This window comes from Aulostomus chinensis, chromosome 11 (assembly GCF_037954235.1).
Source record: "Aulostomus chinensis isolate RoL2024-O1b breed Wild chromosome 11, RoL_Achi_v1.0, whole genome shotgun sequence".
Classification (NCBI taxonomy): domain Eukaryota; kingdom Metazoa; phylum Chordata; class Actinopteri; order Syngnathiformes; family Aulostomidae; genus Aulostomus; species Aulostomus chinensis.
The window spans coordinates 24,341,325-24,365,759 of record NC_141330.1 but is presented as its reverse complement, the minus strand read 5'-3'; the positions used below and the strand labels follow the sequence as shown (position 1 = coordinate 24,365,759).

At 40.1% G+C, this 24,435-nt stretch overlaps 1 protein-coding gene across 5 annotated transcripts in view; it reads left to right on the top strand.

Moving 5' to 3' along the window:
- vps13b (vacuolar protein sorting 13 homolog B) overlaps nt 1-24,435 on the top strand; it is a 327,627-nt gene that overhangs the window by 50,347 nt on the left and 252,845 nt on the right. For all 5 annotated transcript variants that reach the window (XM_086219125.1, XM_086219127.1, XM_086219123.1 and 2 more), the window contains 6 exons: nt 219-356; nt 2,840-2,927; nt 5,084-5,269; nt 8,214-8,383; nt 9,488-9,682; nt 12,375-12,499. In XM_086219125.1, the coding sequence (XP_086075251.1) occupies nt 219-356; nt 2,840-2,927; nt 5,084-5,269; nt 8,214-8,383; nt 9,488-9,682; nt 12,375-12,499 (902 nt within the window). The remainder of the gene's footprint in view (nt 1-218; nt 357-2,839; nt 2,928-5,083; nt 5,270-8,213; nt 8,384-9,487; nt 9,683-12,374; nt 12,500-24,435) is intronic.

Here is a 24,435-nt window from a genome sequence, read left to right as displayed (position 1 = left end):
GGCCAACAGCTCCGACTGGTTTTACTGAAAAGCTTTCTGGAGTGAAGAAAGAATCAATCTCAGTGAACCATCCCTAAATAAAAGTTAAGCAGGGGCAGCATGGTTCCAATAATATGTTTGGTGGTTTAAAAATATTTGCAGATTTTCTTTTTTTAACATTCTCTGTGTGTCTTTTCATTCCTTTCCTCCTCTCATGTTTTCTTTGTTATTTTCCGCAGGATGCAGTGTTCTTCAGCTGTGGTGACAGCCTAAGCAGTAAAGGAATGACCTACCTTACCAACTCTCTGTTTGACTACCGCAGTCCAGAGAACAATGGAGTCAGAGCTGAGTTTATCCTGGATGCTACCACCCACAAGGTCAGAGCTGGTCAATGCAAATTTTGTAGCACCGCACCAGGTAGAATAAAGCTGATCTAATACCAATCCTTGAATTCCTGCACTCTACTGTGTTTAATTTGCCTCAATCTTATAGCTGACAGGATTTTTTTGTTCACGGATTATCCTGATGTCATTTTCAATATTTAACTTGATGACAAGCCAAAACGTATCTTATCTGCATTCAGCCAAAGGTAGTTGTTGGACTGTTTTTCATTTTTGAGTTGACTGGATATTTCTGTTTTTCAAGAGAAATCTCAAACAATCTCCAACAGAGAAAGCAGAACATGTCATGTCACATCCACCCGACTAATGTTCCATATCTGTTTGCGAGTGTCCAGTTTAATGGTTTTAGAATAAACATGCAGTATTTAGGTTCAGTAGCTTTTAAAAAAAAAAATGGAAAGAATTTTGTTTTGGAGAAAAATCTGTTTTCAGTTGTTGAAAATGTGGCCTTTGCAGTCAAAAACTGTTAATTTCCAATTGAGGCCTTCAGAGAGCATCTATGTCAAGTTCAGCAAGCATTACTTCATGTTTGTGATATATTTATTCACAATCAGCAATATTTTTTTCACAAGATAAACCACTAAGCATTCACCCACAGAACTGAACCCAGACGCTGAAACCATATGGTAGAAATTAAGCAATCAGTTATAAGCTGAGCTGACAGGCCTAAACAGTAACACACTCATTCAACTAGTAACAAAAAAACATGCATTCATGCTGTTTAATTGATCATTTTCATATTGACTGAGACCTTACCAAACAAAATAGCTGTAGTACTTAGATGGTCATAACAGATGAAATTTCACAAGACACAAGGTTTTGTATTTTCCAAAATATAAAGGATTCACTGAATGTCCATACTGGCAAAAGAGAGAACAAAGATTACTTCTTTATACACATTAGTGTGGCTATGGCTCATGTTTACCTTGCTAAAGCAAACATACAAATTACTTTGCTAATTTAGTTCTTTTTTTTTTTTTTTGCATCATCAAACAAGATTCGGATATTATTACTCCTCACCCAGAATTTCCTTTGCTGCAATGACAGCTGTTTTCATAATACGTAGTTATACTTGGTAAATCCAGTGTTTTCTCCTTTTTGACTTCAGCAAGGTCTTGTTTAAATAAATGCTGTTCATTTTGCCTTTAATTTCTTACCATTTAATATAATGAGTCAGGCATCCAGTTGCTGGCTTCAGTAGAGGAATGCCCTGCTATCTTACTAGTAGTGTTGAAGCCATTATCCGTGATAACTCACAGCTCCCTTAATCTGCCATCAGAGCACTAGTGTTGACGCTGCTCAGAAATGTTCTTGACCCTCAGTTAAGCAATTGTTTGGACATCCATCCATCTATTCGCGCTTGCAAGTTTAAGAGTCAAAGGTTTTCGTGTTAATTCATTAGCGGTTTTGAAACTAGCCAATGGCTTTGATCCAAAAGCATGCTTGAACCATCAGAGGTCCCCTAATAAATTTTACTCATTAACCTGCTTCTCTGATAAGGCCCATTGAAATCTCTGTTTGGAGAAGAAGTGGTCTTGGGTGGGGATGCCAAGTTAATTGTGTGTGTGTGTGTGTGTGTGTGTGTGTGTGTGTGTGTGTGTGTGTGTGTGTGTGTGTGTGTGTGTGTGTGTGCGCGCGTGCGTGCGTGCATGTGTGTGTGTGTTTGTGCGCGCGTGGGTGTGTGTGGGTGCATGGTTTGCATGCATTAATGTGCACATTTGGAAATGCAATGTTTAAATATTTTCTATGATGGGGCATTGCTCAACATGTCTTTAAAATAAAAGTCCATAGTTAGTTATTAATATTGTATATATGCCATGGGGGGGGGCAATATGCTTCAATGATTGCTGTTGTTCCTGTTTCTTGTGAGGGCTCTGCTTTTCTCTAGGTGGTCTACCATGGTAGAAAAAACATGCACCCTTGGGTTCCATTCTTACTCTGAATTGCCATTGAGTGTGAATGTGACTTTATGTGTATATGTTAGCTGTGTGATAAACTAGGGTCTAGGGTAAATACTGCCTCTTGCCTAATATGTGCCTACATAGGCTATAGCTCCCTTGAAGCCCTAGAAAAAGGACAGAAACGGACTTTCACGACATTATTTCTAATGTTGTGTAATTCATATGCCATAATACATGTTCAGCATCAATCATCCAAATGTGTGAATGTTTCTCATTTAAATGTTTAATAATAAATTTTTGCAGTTCTATTCATCCTCCAGCTATCATCAGTATCTCAAATTCTTTTGTGGCAAGTCTTGGGAAATCCTTCCAAATATTAATCTTACTGTTGGTCAGTAAAAACCTTTCTAATTGAAAGATTGACCTCTCAAAAAAAATTTCGGATTTAAGCCTGGCTTTTTGTATGCATGATGACCCCAGTCTTTGCCACTCTTGAAGGCTATCAGCTTGTTTGCTTCCTTACTGCTATGTTTATCTGACTCTACTTTTGTTTGACAGGAGACCTACACAGAGATAGCAGGCATGCAGCGCTTTGGTGCTTTCTACATGGATTATCTCTACACAATGGAGAACAGCAGCAGCAAAGGTATTGTCTGATGCATTCGTCCTCACGGAGCTTGTTTGCTCACCTTGCCACCTTTTTTCTCTTTTTCTTTATACCTGTCATGTTCTCTTTTCCTCTGCCTTGTTTTCCCTTTCTTCCTATCTGTCTTGTAATCTTCCATCTCTTTCTCTCTGTCTCTTTCTCTCCCCATTCTCTCCTCTCTGTCAAACAAGTCCCCTGGAGATTTGAAGAAAGAGCTTGTCTTGTTTGAGTCACGGCCACCTGGTCCTTGACCCTTCCTGTCCTCTCTCTCACCCCAAACTTACCTGGAGGGCAACTGTCAGAAGTGTTTAGTCTGCTGACACATATTTGAGTTTCTCCCTGCTGCTTGTTGAAACACTGTTTCCCCCTGTCTTTCTACCTGTAAGCTGTTGAGAAAGTGAATAGGCCCCTCTTGCCTAATTAGGTGTCACTCTTACCAACAGATGCTTAGAAACAGACAGGACTCCTCATTCTTTAGCTGCTGCACTTAAGAATGTTTATTCAAGTCTGAAAGATTTGAAGTTCCCATTAAGAGATAAAATATTCTCCTCTCAAATTGAAATGTTATATTTGGCCCACAAATGTTTCTATGCTTCATTGTGCAACTGCTGAGCATTTTTTCGAACCTACCAGAAAGCTGCTGATTGTGTGTGATTTATAAGTATGATGATGATGCTGCTTTGAAAAAAAATACAAAAAATAAGTCTGTGTGTGTGTCTGTGTGACTGTGGCAAAGGTTCAATGAGCTGTATGCCTGGTGAAAGTCAAGTGTGTACATCATGGGAGGTATTTTTGAACTGGATGATTATCTAGTTGCACTGATGATTATCTTTCTGAATTTCTAATGATGCATTCCATGTCTGCTCTGAAAATAAGATCCGGTTGAACTGATTAAACAATGTGAGCCGATAATTAATTTGATCAGGAGTCACCTGCGTTTTTCGACCTCGTGTTTTTCCCTCACTTTGACTAAGCTATTGTTATTTCCTATTACTGTCAGCTACAGATAGTAATCTAAATTAAAACAAACATTGATACTGTCATCTTGAGCTGTCAAAGTAATATTTGACAGTGAGATAAGTGTCTCGTTCTCCTGTGGGACGACTGTGGTTACCCTTGCCAAATGGAATGCTTCTCTTCTGTCAGTTTCTCTCCTCCTTGCACACGGACGAGATCCAGTGTCAACCAAACAAATTAGTCTCTATTGCCACAGGACTAACATAAACTCTGAGTCAACTGAAATACTAACTGGCCCAGGTCACACTCACCATTGACTTCCCATTAGACTAATGCTGTAGATTAAAACCTTTTTTTAATCTTGGGAAAGGGAGAAAAATTTTAAATCACCTAAATCCTGCCTATATTCGACCTCCTCGTCATTTCACTGGCTGTTGTAACTGCAGCCATATGGTTGATATTAGGCCTAATCCTTCACAGCTAAATCTCAGTGAAGAAGGGAAGAGGAAGTGGCATTGCCCGTTACCGTTTATAAATCTCCAAATTCAGTGGGAATTTCTTCCCCATACGCTAAACTTTTCAGCTTAAAAAATGGCAATTCATCATATAAGTCAGTCCTGACTTCTGGGCTGAAAGAATGTTTAGTGAAGTGGTGGAATGTAATGGGAATAAAGCAAGTTTTGACCCCTTGTCCTCTTCCTCCCCCTCTGCCATTCATCCGTCCTTTTATTTTTAATTTCTCCCTTTTTATTGCTGGGGAGCTGAGTCTTTTAAGTGGACCTCTGGAACTGAGGCCTGCGGAGAATGAAGGGACAGCTGTGTGAGAGAAGTGGACATTTGGAATACTCATCATTCGAGTGGTTCACGCTGTGGGAGCTGATTTCTGCTGGACCAAATCCCTACTAACCGCCACACAACATAGTTGTGTTTTTGCTCAACGTATGAGGGGATCCTGTTTTTGTAAAGTACTTAATCAAGAAATGGCACACTAGATCGTCTGTTCTTAACGCTTACATGAGTATGGGATTATTGAGATTGTTACTTGGAAAAGTGTGTCTAAAACTCACGTAGTTATCTGTCAGATCTGAACGGTCAACTGACATTCATTTCTCATTTAATTTTAGGATGAAAAATATCAGGACTTTTCTTCATCACAGAAAGTACTGAGTACTCTGTTACATTTGTGTGTTTGTCTATAGGCTCTCAAGACTTCTCGGTTGTGAATATGGAAGAGATAGAGCCTTCTGTTCAAGAGACATCCATCAAAAGGCTTGTGGTTGGACCCCTGGACATCAGGTTGCACAGTAGCGCCGTCCACCGAATCCTCAAAATGGTAACTTGTGCCATGGACCATGAGTACGAGCCTTACTGCAAACCACAGCGAGGTCAGACATCACCACAGTTGCTTCATCTATTTTATTGGGCTGGTCTGCTTACTACTAAGTGTTCATTCTGTTCCCTACTCTCAACTGATGCAATACTGTTCAATTTCTGTTCTGCTCTTTTCTGCCAGTGACCAGAAACTGTACAGTATTCTTTTCTCATCACATTTCTATTTCATTGCGCAACCCCTCTTTCACCACATAGCTGTACATGAAAGTAATGACCTTTTGGACTACATGAAGGAGGTTGAGCCAAACACCTTTGTTAGTGATCAGCACCACACGGCTATTGATGAGCTCATTCCTACAATGTTGTGAAAGAGTATGGAATGTGTGTCTGTGTGTAATATCTCTTGCAATAACTCATTTTTGTGAAAGTATAACATCCGTTGGTTTCGGTTGTTTCAGCATCTGTGATAGATAATAGATGATGGGGTTATTACTAAGGCTTTTTACTAGAAATGAGAAGGGCAGCGTGTTCTTTCCCCTGTTTATGTGTCTAATCTCTGGCAGTCAGGGTCAATATGATTTGATCATACGTTTGGATTGAAAAATTATGAAGTTTAGATAAAGGAAGAAACATTTTTGACACAAACATAACTTTCCTTAAATTAAGCTTCCTCTCCTCTCCTTAATCAAACAATGTTTTTTTTGTTAGGCTACCATCTGTGCCAAATACAGAAAAAGTTAAAGAAAAAGATCAGAGTCCAGTAATCTCCAAAGAACAGGTTGAAACATGTTATCACTGCTGTTATAGTACAGTTTAACTGGGCAAAGCTGATCCTAGCTCTGATTCATGTCGCCCTCTGACTCTCTTGGTGTAGTCTGTAAATATCTGTAAATGATCAAGTCCACCCTTTGATTCATGAGAGCAATAGAGAGGAAATTTCGGAGTGTTTGTATGCTTGCCAGATGAGATGTTCTTGTCAGGAGGTCAAAGACATGGCCCTTCTGCAAAAATGGCTATGTTAGAAGGGGCCAATTCAGGAAAAATTACCCCAAACTTACTTGGGCCAAATTAACAGTGGCTCTCTGTCTGGTTTATAACACATTGCCCTGTTTAGAGCTAGATTTTCCAACTTGCAAATGACTTCGAATGATTTGTCCGAAGGCCTAGTTTGTATGTTGCTAAGGAACAATAGAGAGAACAAAGTGGCAAGACATTCAGAAGTCGATCAGTTCAGTGGATCAAGAAAATACAGTGTGTTTTTAGACCATAATGGTTTGTGTTATTTTTCTGAATGTTTGTGCGTACACTTATTTGATCATATTTTACAGCTAATCTGTGTGCTTAAAATAGATACGTGGTGTAGTGTTTGGAACCCTAAACTTGTTTACCATGCAAGCTGCATGTTTTTGTAATTTGAATGCTGTTGAATTAAGTTGATGGGGGTTGCTGCGGTAGGCCAAAGAGCTAAACTGTATTGGGATCAGGTGGTGAGCCCACCTCAGAGCTGGGAATACAGCCCAACAGAATCTTTTCTGAACTGTAACAAACCCATTTCCTGGAATCAGAGCCAAGGCCGTTCAGAAAAGGAAGGCTCAGGTTTAAGTCCACCCCAGGCCCTGGACACAGTTAAGTGGATCAGTGCTCTGGTCACTCCATACTTTGATGAGTGCTGACCTTGTGAGCCTCACTTCCATGTTGAATTGGTTTGCTTCATTGTCTTCCTGGATGTTTCTTGTTATTGATTGAATGAGTAGTTATGAGGGAGTCAAAAAAGAAAGCTACTAGGAAACAGCAGCTGTAATGAATACAACTTGGAATTGCTAGTATTTTTTTAATGCATGTTTGTTTTGTGTATAAGATGGAGGGTTTTATTTGGAAAGACCTTTTTTTTATTGTTTTCATGCTACTGGTATGGTGGAGAGCCACACAAACACACACACACACACACACACACACACACACACACACACACACACACACACACACACACACACAAAATAATTACTGTTTGTGCTCTTAACAGGTAACCTCTGACTTAAGCTTTCCCTGATCCCTTACTCTATATCAAATTCTAAACTTCACCCTTTTCCTTTACTACACACCATTTTGATAAATGATAGTTGGTGACGGGAGGGTGTCGTCTCTGCTCTTTGAGGATGACGTGGTCCTCTTAGCTTCATCAGGCCACGACCTCCAGCTCTTGCTGGGACAGTTCGCAGCTGAATGTAAAGCGGCTGGGATGAGAATCAGCACCTCCAAGTCTGAGGCCATGGTCCTCAGCCGGAAAAGGGGGGTTTGCCCACTCCAGGTTGGAGTTGGTTGGTTCTACCTCAGGTGGAGGAGTTTAAGTATCTTGGGGTCTTGTTCACGAGTGAGGGTAGGATGGAGCGGGAGATTGACAGGCGGATTGGGGCGGCATCCGCAGTGATGCGGGTGCTAAACCAGTCCGTTGTGGTGAAGAGGGAACTAAGACAAAAGGCGAGGCTCTCGATTTAACGGTCGATCTACGTTCCAACCCTCACCTATGGTCATGAGCTTTGGGTAATGACTGAAAGAACAAGATCGCGAATACAAGCGGCCGAAATGAGTTTCCTCCGCAGGGTGACTGGGCTCTCCCTTAGAGACAGGGCGAGAAGCTCAGTCATTCGGGAGGGACTCAGAGTAGAGCCGCTGCTCCTCCATGTCAAGAGGAGTCAGTTGAGGTGGTTCGGGCATCTGGTGAGGATGCCTTCCTCGGGAGGTGTTCCAGGCATGCCCAACTGGGAGGAGGCCCCGAGGCCGACCCAGGACACGCTGGAGGGATTACATCTCTCGGCTGGCCTGGGAACACCTCGCGATTCCCCCGGAAGAGCTGGTGGAAGTGGTGAGGGAGATGGCAGTCTGGGCTTCCTTCCTGAGGCTGCTGCCCCTGCAACCCAGACCAACTGGATAAAGCGGAGGACGACGACGACGGTAGTTGCTGTCAATGATATTTGTTTCATTCTGTTGTAACGACAGAAATCATTGAGGAGAGCCATGGTCCAGCCACTCCAGAAGAGATATCAAGCCTGGAGGAATTCATCCCAACCAGACTCACTTGTCTCACTCTACTCCAAGTCTCAGTCACTATTTCTATGGCTGAGTTCAACCTCCTTCACACACTAATGCCTGTCATCATGGGACGTAAAGTAAGCACACCTACAATTATAAATCCATGCAAAAATAGCCAATCTTTTCTTTATTGTCAGTTTGAATAGCATTCTATAACCTTTGGTTCTGTACGCACCCAAAACGATTGATTCTATCAATTTTCCTGTTTTTTTTTTTATCATGTGCAATTCTTTGTTCGATGCACCACTACTAGGAGTAATGTGGTGTTTATGGGTTACTCTTCTGCTTCACACAGAACTGAGCAGAGAGGGGTGATGCAAATTTATGTTCTTGGTTTTTCTAGTCAGACATATTGTAGCAAACTGGATCAAATTCTTACTGGTTTGTAAGCCTGAGGGGGTAGCTTGTTGTGGTTGAGCTGGACAAATTGATATATTCAAATTCTCACAAGTCACAACTACAGTGGCTGAGAGGTGCAAAAGCGCTGCAATTTATGTAAATGCATACAGAGACAAAAAAACAAGCTAATTTAAAAAATCAAAACATTTTTTGAAACTCATTTGCAGTGTTGAAGCATGCTGCAAATTCACATGACACTACCAAATGAATGGATGTGCTGCAACGACCCAAAACATTTCTTTTTGGAAAGTCATTAAGGTAAAAAATAGACAAACCCCAAAACGAATGCAGAGTAGAAATGCTGCAAATCCAGTCACCACAACAGAAGTGCTCTAGGCACCAGAGGAATTGTTGTACTGAAGTTTATTGAAGAGACATGGACAAGACAGTTGGATTTTGGAAGTGGGAACGACAAGTTGTATTAAGCACCATAAATATATACAGTCCATAGCAATAGAGAGGTAAGTAGCCTTTTTTTTTCTATATTTGGCATTTATAACCACCCCCTGGTGCCCTGGAGCACTTTTGTTTTGTATGGTGGTTGGATTTACAGCAACAAACAGCCAATAGCAATTGTGTGCAATAGTATTGCTGATCGGGAGATTTTATCATAGAAGACTATCAGAATCCCTGTCACCTATTTCAATGTAATCAAATGTTGTCAGAAAGTGCCTGACTAGAGTTACACAGTTGTGGCTGAAGTTGCTACTACACTATGAGGAATATATGTGATATGAAAACCCAGTTTGATATAATTTTCTGCTTTGACTTCAACCTTCCAGGGTCCACCAGGACCTGTCAACGTATCCGTGTTTCAGCCAGTGCGTCCCCTACCTTCAGTGCAGCTCCAAGTGGAGAGGGTGAATGTTGAACACTCAGTGCCCATGTATGCTCCAGAACTGGTCAACACTGTCAGCAGCCTCAGCCAGCCTTCTGACAACCTGCTACATCATTGCTATGCACACTTCTACCTCAAGGTGAGAGAGATAATATTCCACTCTGTAGCACTGATTCAGATGAAACATATCGCCCACCTTGACTTTTCTTATATTATTTTTTTCAGTTCTTTTTTTTTTTAACTAGGTTTTTATGTATTGCAGCCCAGTGTTGACAGGTGAAACGCATGGCTGCACTTGAAACTTTACTCTGACATGACCCTAATGACCCTTTTAATGACCTTGATGACTCCTCTTCTTCTGGTCATAAAAATCTCAGCATGGAGCTTCCTGATGAACTACAGTCCAGCTCTGGTCTACTTCATGGTTTTGACTGACCAAATTGATGGGATGCAAAAGGCTTGTAATGTGATGCTTTGACATGCCCCCCATATTTTGTTGGTTTTGCACTTTTAATAGGTAATCTGAAGTTCAGTAAATACATTTTAATGGTACTTGGACAGTTCGTAATAACATCAGTGTAAGGCTTTGTGACTCATACTTGTGTAGGGTTCCTAATCAAAGGAAATTTCTGTTAATGGGTGTTCAGTATATTTAGATTCTGTTAGAAGGTCTGCTGTCAGGTCCCAGCTGACTGTTCAGACAATCATGAGTGTGTTCAGTCAGCAAAATCTGTTTAAAGAATACCCTGGCATAATCACTATTCATATATCACTGGTCACTAGAATGTTGAACATCCTCTTCAGCTATGTATAAAAACAGCTTCTTTTGGTCAAAATTAATAAAATTTCTCTTCCTGCTCATTCAAAATGTTCAAATATGCACACCTTTTGGCTGCTGAAGAAAGCATTTGCTTCTTCATTAAAAACTCTCTTCACAATATTTCTGCACCAAACTAGCTGTGATGTCACTAATTATACTCAACATAGCACTTGTTTAACTAATTCCTATGCCAGCTGATGGATGTGAAAACCGACACCATAATTAAGTCAAACTCTGTGGTTACGTCTTTGTCCACAGAGAAACTTAAACATCCAATTTAAGGGAATCACACATTTTTAATGAAGCAGGATAACCTACAACAGTTGATCAGCACTTTTAGTAGATAATATCATTAGCAATTCTGAGTATATTCTTTAAAAAAAAAAAAAGTTTGAGCATATTAAGCAAATCCAGCTTTTAGGAAGTCTGGATAATGTAACTAGAGTAATCTGGTGTGGCCTAGTCTGGCCTGGTATGCCCTGGAAGTGTTGTTTTAAGGCAGGATGTTTGCTGAACATCATGCTGGTAGTTCTTATCACAGGGTCACTGCAGGGTTAACAGTTAACTGACCAATGAACATGGATCATTCTGATCTATCAGCCAATGAGCATCTGTATCAGCTAAGGTACCTATCCTGCTTCTGGATTTTGGCAGTGGGATCATGACAGGGTGGAGGTCATTCTGGCTGCAATTCACCCAATTCAGGAAGTGATTTGAAATGGGTATAAGCTAAGTCTTATCTTAATCTGTGTTTTATTGACATTGGCTGTCAGAGGCTAAAGTGTCTGTCTTGAGGGTAGTGGTCAACCATTATCCTGTTTCCTTGCTTGTAGACAAGTACCCAGGTTGCCATGATTGTCCACCAAGAGGCCACAGAAACGGATAGACTGAAACATGGGTTTTCCGGATAATGAGAACAGTCCAGGAATTTTTGCAAAATGTGGGATTTTTGTTATGTCAACCTCTGCATCTTGCAGTCTCAGAACACAGCAGGAATTCTACTAAAAGTGTATTATATCCATAGGCTCTATGTCTTAAATAAATCAATAATCATGGCTGGTTTGTTTAGAGTTTTCCTCCATTCCCAAAGAAAGTAGTTTACTTGTCCTGCAGCAATTGAATGAATTCTGCTTTGTAGTTAGAGCTGCTGCAGGAGGAACAGCTGCGCCCAGCCGTCCTCGAGTACCTCCAGTTTTAAAAAGGACTTCACCACCATTTTTCCAATAAATGGCACACTATGTGTACATTAATGAAGTCAATCAGTGTAATTGATATAAAATGTGTTGACTGTGCTTTTATTTTCCAGAAGGTGTTCGTGTTATTTCTTGTCATTTTTAACATAGCAAGTCAGTGGTTTTTTTTTTGTCCTCTTTTTCTGTACTTGGCTATTGCAGTTCAGTCTGCACTTCCAGTAAGTAAACCTGTCTGGGCTACTTAACAGTTCAAACTACCTGCAAAATTTTCAGTCAGTGTATTGAACCCATAGTAGTGTGTAGCCTCATTAAACCACAATGCAACTTGCATGTCAACTCTGTCATGTGATCAATGATACCATAAATTAGTCATGTATAAGGGTAGAAAAACCTGCCTGTCTGTAGTTTTCTAAAGCATATGTGGACTTTTTGTGAGGGTTTAGCACAAAGAACAATATCTCCCCGGCTGGTTACTGTTTGTGCAGTAAACGGTAAGATAAGATTAGTCTTTCTCTGCCTCTTTAACAGCCACGGCCTGTAAATGTGCAAAATTTAACAGCATCTGAGCTGAAGACAGATAAGCTCATCAGTTTAGTGGTGATTCAGATCAGAGAACAAAGAAGAAGGCTTTGAACTTCTGTGTTTGTTTGTTAGTTTAGGAAGCTGTGTGAAAGCAATTAGACACAACATTTTTTTTTTATGTGTGAATTGGGTAGTTGTATTTATGCAATGTTAAATTCTCATTTCTGTTTTTCTTCTTCCTTCCTCTTCCCTTGACTCCACTCCAACATTTCTTCTGCTCCTTTCCTTTCTTCCAGGTTTTTGGGTTCCAGGCAGGCTTGACATGTCAGGACAGTGCAGGGGTTTCCCGGCCTCTCATTCCCATCATCCCCTCCTTCAGTACTGCACTGTATGGAAAGCTGATCCAGATGCCTACATACTGGTGAGTTTGTAGTGTTTTTTTATATTTGCCAACTTCTAAGAAGGTGTCTTACTTAATATGATCCAGACAGAATATCGTATTGAATTGTGAAATGGTGGCATCCTCTCGCCCCTAATATCTGTTTTAAAGAGAAAGTGTTTCTCAAACTGGGTATGTGCACTTTTGGGGCTACCCTGAAGTACTGAAGAAGGTACATGAGGGTTAATTTGAATATTAATTGTATGAATATCACTTCAATATTTAAAAAACTGTTAAACAATCCTTAATTCATTAAAAAATGTAAATTATTGTGTTGTCTTTCTGCTTTTAAACTATTGACTGATCCACACATTTGTTGGATGCCCTCCTTTCTTACTCTAATCAAAACAGAGTGAAGAGTTTAATCACTGCCTTATCCACCTGTCTAACTTCTCATACTTAAACTTATTTGATGATGACAAAATCCCAGGAGTTGGGAAGAGACAGAAAGTACATGAGGGATAGGAGAGGAATAAGCATGAATTTATTGCCTGACCACTTGAATACCTTAACAGATCAATAAATTCACCCTTATTCATATAGGGAGGAGTTATTGTGGGGCTGTTTTATTCTACATATGTTTTCTCCATTCATTTATTTTTTTGGATACTCTTTTAATTGCTTCCTTTTCATCTTACCCATCCCTAATGAATATACACCCACAGTGAACACAAATACTTTGCACAGGAGCAGTCAGCAGCTTGGATAGCGATGAAGGGATAGGTGCAAGTTGATTGCTCCATTTGTCTATTTGTTGCCAAGCAGGGGGTACACAGTATATTTGCAGAGCTTTTTATCCTCTGAAAACAAGTGTTTGCTGGATTAAAAAAACAACAACAAATAATGGGAGGGGTGAAAGTGAATCAGAACGTTAAAGTTGGAGCTGGGCAGCTATAAAATGACTTGACACTTGCTATATACTGGACATCAGGAGGGGAACTCGAGAGACAGGTGGTACAGTAATTCTATGTAGGCTGATCACTATTGAGTCACACCTCTGTCATTACTCATTGATACTTTGTATTGATATGTCAAGCATAGGCATGTAATGCAGAGTGCATTAATAGCTTTTGTATCGTCATACATCTGTCTGAAACATAATGAACAACTTTGTAGCTTATTTGGTTGAGGTAGCAACAAATGAATGAGTCTGTCTATCCTTGAATTACTGAGATTTGTTGGTAAAATCATTCAGTTCATCAGTAATTGTCTTATAAACACACACTCTCCCTTTTACGTATGTATGTACCCACACACATCCACGTGCGCACAACCACATACCACTCTCACTTAACTGAACCTGTGCCCTCTCACACCTTGCTATCAAAGTGCCTGTTGAAGCTGAAAAAACCAGTGCAAGAGCACCGGCTTGGGAACCGATTTCCCCCCATTAGTTGAGATGTAAACATGTCAAAGAACTGCAGATGGTTTTGACTTTTCCTGACGTCTTCTCCAGCCAGTCATTGTATCTACTGCACAGTGGTTAGCCGGTCACATAGGGAACCACAAGGCCTTCATTCAAAGCACTGTGGGAGTGTGTCTGTGCCTGAACCTGATTCACTGTGCTCCCTGCTCCCAATATAGGACTGTTAGATGCTTGTTTGATCTCAGAACCCCCATTTTCTTCCCTGCCTACATCAAATGCAGGATTCAGATGTCAAAGGGATGGTATTTTTCTTTCTGACAATCACTTGATATTTCTCCTCCAGAGAGCTTTCCAAATCTGTGCCCTCCTGCAGCTGTTTTTAGATTGGACTAGCCCTTAAAAATAACACTGACAAGCTCTTGCAGAGTCTACTTGACACATCAAGAAAGTGTTCTTGTATTCTTTGTTATATACAGGACTTTGATGGATTACAGCAATGTCCGCTGTCGTGTTATCTTGATGTAAATAGGAATAGATCTTAGATTCCATGATCCCATGATTATTGCATTGCAATCATACTTCAAAATAAGGTGCATACATTATACTTAAGATAATTATTTAGCCTCTGATGTGATGATTTACATGTTGTCTCATTTTCTTCATCTCCAGGTTTAGATAGATGTTTCTGACATGAGGCCAGGCTAGAAGCATCCTTCATTTTCACGGTTGCCTTTTTGTTTCGGCCATTTCCACCGGATGATTAACAGACAGGGTGTCAGTGTGCAGGATAATGAATTCTGAATTTGCCCGGTTTGAAATGGCTTGTGATTGACCCTTTTCTGTCTTAGTAGGAGGTATCAGTGCCTTGGCTTCTCACCTGTTTGCATCTGCAGTCAAAATCTCATCAACACAACTTGTCAGTATTTTTGGAGGATTGGTGAAAGGCAAGTTTGCAAAGAGTTAGACTAAAACTAAGACAAATTGAAAGGATTGGTAATAATGCCTGAACAGCAATAACTGTGCTGTCTTCTTAACAGATAACTCTCATATTGTTGTGACTGAGGCTTGCTGTCACAAAGTGGCTGTCTTGTCTTTGTATGGTTTAAAAACAAAAATAACAAACAAAAATTGTCCATGATGGACAGTGTTTTCCAAGGATAAGTTCAGATCTTAAATTATTCAAAGTAATTTCATCCTGAAAGGAATTGTAATTAATTACATATAAGGGTAAAAAAAGTATGTGCCCGCGCAGCCCTTAACGGATAAGGGGTATAGAACATGGTTGGATGAATGATTCCCAATTGCAGTTGTTTTTACTGAAGTGAAAACTGAGTCGACCAAAAGATATACCCCACTACATGGTAGCGTTTAATTTCATAGTATTTTTATATTTGTTTTAGGAGTGATTGTCAGCACTGAGTTTCAAAAACACTTCCCTATCCAGGATACTCTGTCACTCTGCCCTACCACAGAGCAGAGCTATAGACACTTTTCAAAAATGTCAGCTGTATGACACAAGTGTAAGTTGGTGAAAGTGGGGGAATGAGAGGTAGGTGAGAGAATGAGTGGAGGAAAAGAGTCTCTCTGGAGACTTTTTCAAGCGTCACTAACTTTGCTGTGCAGATTCTTGGATTGGCTTTTCCATTACTGTTTTGGAAGGTAGCTGTAGATTAGTCATATACATATTACAGTGCAACTGAATGGTGATTAAGCTGAGTGGAGGGCATTTGGAGTGAGGAAGAACAGAAGATGATGTCATTGCACACATCTTCTGTCTGTCTTGTCTGTTTCTCTGTTTCTTCTCTAACTTCGATTTTTACTCAGACGTACAGTAAGTTTCCTCTCTGACTCAAACACACACACACACGCAAAGACACACACACACACACACACACACTCATCATTGTGTAACCAAAATCATAGTTAAGCAAGTATGTACAGTTGCCAGGTGATCATGGGGGATTTGGAGAGCCACTGGACATCTTTGAAGACACAGCACCTCTGCTGATGAGTTGGCCCTTAGTCTACAGCTCATGTTTCCTTCAGTCTCACCACAAAGGCTCCTGCTTCTCACAGTGGGCAGCCAGGGGCTTTCACTGGGGAAAGTACATTGCCTTGACATCTTATTTCTGCCAGCTTTGGCTTTAACTGGGCAGTTGTTAATGTGGGAGAGACCTTGGATGTATCCAATTATGCTGAAATGTCTTTGTTTCCTCAGTTTTTAAGCAAACTGAAGAGGAGTGCTCCTGAGCAATTAGAGACTGACCTTGTAATCCCCCATTTTTGTAAAATTTGAATAAAAGACATGCAACTGATATAGTGGCAATCCTATGACAAAAATATCCTTTTAAATCAGTTGAAGATATGGAATAAGATTTCTTGATTGATCTGGGGTGAGCGTGCAACATTCTTCATGAACTTTGCCATAACTGCCATTATATTGACATCTAAACTAATTTGTATTTCAACCTTCTCCTTTCAAACAGTTAAAATGACATCAAAAGCTACATTGAAATCTATGTTGTTTGTCTCTGTTGAAACAAACTTAAGAGGCAGAAAGTACACAGCCAGCTGAAACTTGTCAGTTGATTGTCCAAACTATAATCAAGTTGATTGACTGGACTGATAAGGCCTGACATTGTGTCTTGGCATCAGCATGGCTAATATTTAACTGAAAGTGAGTATAAGCATGAACCTACTTGATCACTGTCACATCTTAAGGTTGAGTGGAGAATCAGGTGTAGAGGTTTTGAGTTTCTTACTGTTGGTGCTTGACTGAGACAAGATAAGGTTTCTTCAAGGATCATCACCAACTCAGATTAAATGATGGCCTACAAATTAAAAGGCTATTTTATACATCGATAATATCATACATTTGGGTTGATGTTCAATCTTAGGCACTGAGACGCGTAAGTGCTATCAGTTCTGATAAATTTACATATTATACAATGTTCTACTCAATTCAGATAACTCAGTACCGCATTCTTAAAATTTCTGGCACTTCGGTGGTACAGTTCATTCTTCGTGTGTGTGGGCACTGTAGGCTACCACTGAGCATGCAGTCATTGAGTTTGCAAAAAACCCAAAATCCTTTGAAATGAACTTTCACTCCCAGTGAATTAAAGTGCAGTTGAGAGGCATCAGGCTGCACTCCATAATGAAAGGCAACGTATGGAACTGCCAACTTCACAGAGAGTCACAGTTGGTCTGGTTGTTAAACCTGTTATCCCAGATATAATCAGTGCCAGTGCGAAGGAAAAAAAGTTTGATGGGGGTGGCAGTAGGAAGGGGATTTTAGAAGTCCCCAAATCTAGCCTCACTTTCTTCCACACACGCACACACACACACACACACACACACACACACACACACACACACACACACATGCAATATTCTCTATGGCGGGCCACCTGACAGCAGCAGCATATGGAGGCAAGCCAGGGCCGGGGCCCACCAGCCAACCTAGCAACAAACCCACAGCAGCCTATGTGGTTGGTCACATTACAGGCTATAATTCAGACCCACGCCAGCTTTTATGTGGCATTTTTAGCAGCCCCTATTTCTCACTCAGCTATTTCTGAAGGGATAATTTCTTAAACCATGTGGCATTACAGGTGCATGTTATATGGCCACAAAAACCTCACTCACTTTGCAAATGTTTCTGAATAGAAAAGAAATTTGCTTTTCCCTTGATATCTAATTATTGCTTTAACTCTTTTACTTCATCAATGGCTAATTCAGTTTTTAGCACTACCTGAAGAATTTTTTATGGGAAGTTGAGAAATCCATTACTATGTCTGGACCGTTAGTCTAGACTCTAGATTAGCTCATGTGGTGATTTATGAAGGCTGCTTGAGGCATCTGAGGCATGAGGCTTCTGGTGTGATTGTAATGCCTCATTACTTCTGTTCAGAGTTAGTCATAGCAAGTAGCTCCTGGTCTATGTCTCCAAGCACAACCAAAAGCACGAGGACAAATGTTTTCAGTGTCCTTCAGTCGTGAGCCAAAGAGACCCGAGTCAATTCGAGCAAATGTACATGAATAGCATTCACTGGTGAGAACATTGACTGTGGCTGTTATATTTGTCTGCTAGCCATTTTGGCAGGCATTATTATTAACAATTTCTATTGGAATGATCATCTTGGCCAGTGAAAACTGATTTGGGAGTGGCTGTTGGATGGAAAAGTCCATTTCTGTGCTCTGAGTATGCATTTACATGACGCATTCTAGAGCTCTTGTGAATGATGTCACACCCACAGCTTCTGCATTGCCCTTTAACTAAACTCTGATTAGTGTTGATATCCTAATGAAGTAATTACTTGTATTACTCATCAAGAGGTCTGTGTAGAAATGTTTAAAGTCATTGAAAGCTGTTACGGTAAATTGTAATTGAATGACCTTGAATCAGTTTGTGTTTGCTGTGGCAATGCTGAGTTTGAGTTGTGATTCGGAGGCTGTGAGTGCAGTGAATTTAGTTGAACATGGCAATGTATGAACTACTGTAGGCCTTTCCCTGTTCTTGAGGAAACAGGAATGTTTTCAGAAAGAAAACATTGTCAATGAAGCTGAAGGGGTAAAGGCACACACTGCAACAAGTAGGCTCTGTGTGTTAACAGGTGTGTATTGAAGGCTTGGAATGGCATATGATGTAATAATGTTCCACTTGTCACTCCAAAGCACAGGAGTGCAAAGGATTGTGTGCTGTAAGGTAAAACATCATATTTCGTGTGGCACAGTCCATAAAGTTTTTTGCCAACTTCGTGGTAGAATCCCCCCCCCCCCCCCACATCTGGAGTTAAGACAGTTTTATTTGGTTTAATGACTGACACAGATCAATGGATGTATTGAGGAGCTTTATATTAAGGAAATGGCATCATTCCAAGAGAAAAACCTGTGCACACTGATTGACTTCTCAGTACTTATTGAAGCTTACATGCCTAGCCTTTTTGTTGGAATTCACCCATGCAGTGCTACAATAACCATCCTAAGTTCGCTGCAGAAGCTGTGCACTTGCCCTTGTGATTACAAGTGTCATCTGGTAGCTTATATCAACATTGGTTTTAACTTAACCCTAAATTGTATATTACATTTCTTAACGTTTCCAAGAGGCAATATTCTTGCAGTCCAAGAATATCTATTGGATTTCAACTATACCGTAAGATGTATTTGTGAAAGCCAGAGCCAAGATGGTGGATTCAGGAGCAGCTGTAGATGTTTTCAGTTGACTGAAAGACTCTATTAATGCTTGAATTAGTCATCTGAGGAACTGAAGCTTGAGGGAGGGAAAACAGTGGGAAATGGGGAAGGGTAGATGGATTATCAACTCTGAGTGGATTATCACTGTGGTGTGCATTCCACTTTCCTCTCCTCCCCACAAGGCCTCAGTACTACTCCACTGCTTCCCAAGAAGAAGCCTATCTGATTTGCTTTAGCAAAAATACTTTGATAATAAGGAACACATAGTTTACATCCCACCATGATAAATAATTTATGCTTCACGTAATCAGGCAACTTGGGGGTTGGGGGTACGCAAAATAAATGGCAGATGTTGCCTCTGTTAAGTGTTGCGTTTGTTGTCATGACAATGTGAATTACGCAAGTGTACAGTAATATTTGGAGCTAAAAATGTGATATGAGATCTGTTGTCTCTGGACAAATGTCTTTTATCTCTATTTGTCCTTATAAGGAACCGCATGTCCTCCACAGCTGGACATGTGCGACAGAGGCAGGAAGCTAGATGCACACACACACACACACACACACACACACACACACACACACACACACACACACACACACACACACACACACACAGGCCTCTTGATGTGTTTTCCTTTAACGCATGATGAACCACGTCATTGCCATTTTCTCGCCTTGCGGTCTGCAGCTGTCTGCACAACTTGATTAAAACATTTCTTTTAGTAATCCCTGTGTAATGAAGCCCTCTCCTGAGAATGTGTGTGTGTGTGTGTGTGTGTGTGTGTGTGTGCGTGTGTGTGTGTGTGCGTGTGTGTGTGTGTGTGCGTGTGTGTGTGTTTTGGGTCAGGGGTGCTCCAGATGGGAGGAAGGGGTGAGTGAGTGTGTAAGAGAAAGGGTGATATTATTTCTGTTTCTTTCTATGAAGAATTTGGGCTTTTCAGAACTGATGATTGAGAAATGCACACATGGCCCACCTTTGACACCAGCTGACCACAACTCCTTGAGCTGTGGTCGCGAAGAAAGGCTGTTACTTGGCTTTAACATGTTTGGTTGAGTAAGAGGATGGATGTCATCACAGATTTGTGGTGGAAAAAATAAAAGTTATCATTGTATGTAAATATTATCACTGTGATAATTTCACACAATGCACTGACCAGAGTGTCTGCACGCATAACAAAGTACACAAATCAAAAAAAACCTCATAGCATTGTAGGCCTAATCGGAACATACCATATTACTGATCGGGTAAATTTTACATCGAATCAGTCAGAACTTGTGGTGTGCTCAAAATATGGCTGAAGCAAAAGATGGCTTAATCAAAAGATACATGTGGAAACTTTTATTTTAATAATCCTTTAATACTCTACTCACTTAAACTATGCACCACTAAGCAGTTACATAGGCATCATTATTTCTACTTTACAGTAGCTGCATAAAACAGCACTCACTAAAATGTCTTTATCAGAGACACAGCTGAATGCCATTAAAGACTGTGCAAATCAATATTATAATTAATTCAAACCTTTACCCTAGTTATGGTTAATGAATGATTATTTTAAGTGCTTTACACTGTCCTAAGAGTTCTCTGACGAGCTCTATTAATATGCTTAACGATTAGAGGGAAAGTAATAATTAACTATTAACTAAATGAACCCTTATGACAAAGAGTCATTGCTGGTTTTTAATACATTTTTACACAATTGCCCAGTCAATCAGCCATAGTGGAGGAAATAGTAATTTTGATATATGGCTGAAAGATTTTGAAATGGTATCTAATTTTAATTATTTTTTGACTGATTGTGCCATTGCAATATGATTCACAATATTTTTTATAATACATTATAATAGGATTAACTTGCTGGGATGTCTCTGCAGCACCATAATATTTTATTTGGACACATTTTCCCACAGCAAGTGCCATATTGTAATTTCAATAACATTTTGATTATTTTTTAAGACCAATCTCAATTATAATAATCTATAATAATCTTGATTTTGATTAATATAAAATGAACTGCCCTTACTCTTATCTGTTTATTTTCTTTTTTCTCTATCACATACACTGTGAATGAAACACAAGCTTGAATGAAATTATGTCTGCAAAGTTATACTGTATATTTGCTAAGGAATTAGAGGGTATTTTTTTCTTCATTTTACCTTATTTTCTTCGGTTGCCAACTATTCAATCCAATACAGGTGGTAGAATGACACATTTTGCCACTCCTGAGTTAGCCACTTAGGTGTTACTGTTTGGTGTGAAGGGCATGCATGATTTATAATGTTCATTTGAGGCTTTGTGAGGCACTATAGTGACTCTTTTGTTTTAAGATAAAAGAGAAGATTTGAGAACAGCCCATAACTCACTCTGGTTATTTTCAAACAGGGTCAGTGACCCTGGAGAGATGGGGGATTCTGCAATACTTCAAATCAATCTGCACCACAAAAGAAAAAAGGGCTGAAGGCATGAGCTGTTAGTTTTCCCTACTCGCTGTTTTCGGCCGGATTCCCTCCAAAGATTTTTGAAAATTTCGAAAGACAATAGTAGGCAGGGACTTTTTTTTTTAACTGTTTGCATTTCAGAATGTTTGCTTTGGTAATTAAGGCAGGGTGTGACAGAATGATTTGTAGAAACTTCCCTGTTTCCAAGACAGTGGCTATCTGCTCCATCTATCAGACAAATATGTCAACCTGTAAAGGATTATTTCATTTTCTCTGGACTTTTAAATAGATTCAGAAAGGTTTAACTCTAGAGAAGGCAGCATTTTGTGAAGCTACTCAAAATTATCTCACAAACTTTTTGACTATTTGGTTCTTGCATTGTCTTGAGTTTGTCCATCTATGTTTATCTTTTTAACATACTTCCATTAACCTTTAAATGTTAATGAAAGGGAATTGTTCCAGCTGTGGCAGGGAATATGTATGAGTGTGACTACTCCTTCTCTGTGGTCCATTGATGGACACTTCGCTCTACATCTCCTGCACTGCAATTCAGCACTCTACACAGTCTTTTTAACCTTTAGTGGTAGTAGTGGCAGCTCGTCCTGCTGACTCCTCAGGCCCCACAGTTGTCCGTGTCACTATATTTTGGAAAGAGTGAGTGAACTCATTTTTAGTATTGTACAGGATATGAGTAATAACAAAGGTGAAAAATATGGAAACTGTGTACCGGTTCCAAGCTTGTATTCTGGGACGCTGTGTAAACCATTCGGACCAGCTGCTCCTGGTAATATTTCAATCACAGCAAGATTTAGATTTTTTTAAGTCTTTGCTGACCACAGGTAGCCCCACATTTGAGGTGTTTTAGTTTGTTTTAGACTTGCCTTCCCAGTAGGGCCCTTGGTCAGAGCCCCTGCACCACTGCCAATGAATCCAGATCTCAACATGTTATTGGACATCTACACAACATACACTCACATACCTCAACCAGCTCTCCATTTTAATTAGACCACATCTATTTTTGTCCTTTTAAAATACAAAGCAACTACCATTCCTTTCCTGAGTTTTAATTGGAGCTTTTTCAAATGTCTTTGTTTTTTATAAGACTCCCCATCTTTAGGTATTATTTTTCCTGTAGAATAGCATAACCTGCAGATTTACAGTTCAGCACTCTACAGTTTTTTTAGACTTTAGTAGTAGTAGTGGCAGCTCATCTTGAAAATATTCCACTTTCAGTTTGTTACAGCAGGTCCCTTGTTGGCTATGTCTACATTAGTGCATACAGGTGTGATGACATGTTTGCTTGTGTGATAGTGTTCTGTACATCTTGATTATTCGCATGCATTCAAATTTCCATTTTTTGTTCCTGCACAGGTATGTGCATTTCTGTGGCTGTGTGTTTGTGCATATGCATTTACATGCTTGTGTGTGGCCTCTGTAACTCAGAAATCCCAGCCTGTTAGCTTGGGCCCCAGCTGTTTTTGTCTAAATATAGTCATGGCCACAGTTAGACTGGACCAGGAGGCTGATTAGCCTGAGAACCAGTGGCCTGAAGGAATCTCAGCTCTTATGATATGAAAAAGGTTGAGGATAGTCATGGTGTCACCTATAGGCAGTTAAAGTGAAAGGTTAGACTTATACCTTATGCTGGTAATTGAATAATCACTTGGTGGCTCTGAGCCATGAATGGATCCAAACGAGTATCAAAAAATGTTTCCACTGTTCAGTCTTCTTGCCTCAAGTTTTCAGTCATTTACTTTAAAGACCAAAAATAATTTGCTGTCCCTGGTTTAAGTCTACAGTTTAGCATGTACACAGAGGAAACAGTTGTTTCAAAGAGCACCACAGCTGGTTTAGCACTCATGATTCTGACTCATGCCCTCTGCACAACATCATGCCCTGTTTTACCTGATTCTTACAGGGACAGTGTCACAGGAAGACTCCATGCCAGTCAGTCAACTACAACCTTGCCAAGCAGTCAGCATGTCCGCCAAGTGGCCTGTTTTTGCCTTGGTCTAGAACTTTGCCACTCAGTCACAGCATCAACAGAGGACAGGTCTGGAAATGAGGCTTAATGTTGTTGAAATACACTAGAGGAACGTGTATTTCACGGGCTAAAATTGAAACACCTTATTTTTCATAGCTCAAGACTAATTTTGATTTCCTCTAAACCTATTCCCAGTGGCTTCTGTCTTTTAATAGAAAAGTTATTGACTTAAAGGACTACTGTTTGGTCAAAGACAGCCCATTCAACGAGGCACTGAAGTTAAAGCCAATGACCCGATTTCTTAAATTATGAGTTAGGATCCAAAAGGGGTTCTGGGCCCACTTCTGGTGGGTCTCCACATTGTAGGAGCATAAGTATGCTTTAATGAGTTTTACTCCCCAGACTACAAACTGAGTTTCTAGAGTAAATTCTACACCGCAGCAGTGAATGCTTTTTTGTTTGATGTCTCATGCATGCTGTATGTGTTTTCATAAAGATATAGGTATTCTTAGTGCAGCTGCATGTTGAGGTTTTTAATTCACTTTTTGGAAGCTTTTTGTTCCCTCAGAGCCTGAGGTAACAGTGAAAGAGCTGTTTGCCAGAAAGCTGTTTACCATGTTGCAGCAAGAAACACTGACTGTGCCAGCTACTTAATGTAATCTGATGAGTGTCTGGCTGTCTTCACATCCAGCATTCCTGAAACAGTCTAATGAGAGTTTCTGCTTCTCATTTAACTCCAAGATCCAAGTTGTGAAGGATTGGGCATAATATAATAAAAACAGGTGCATAATTAAAGTTTTAGGGGATCACATGCACATGACAGCTCCCCGTAAATGCTATAAACACTTGAATAAGCCAACAAACTTTCATCCCTTGCCAGTCGTCCCATTGAAGTGGCTTTGCAGGCACATTTGCTCTGCATGTGGGGAC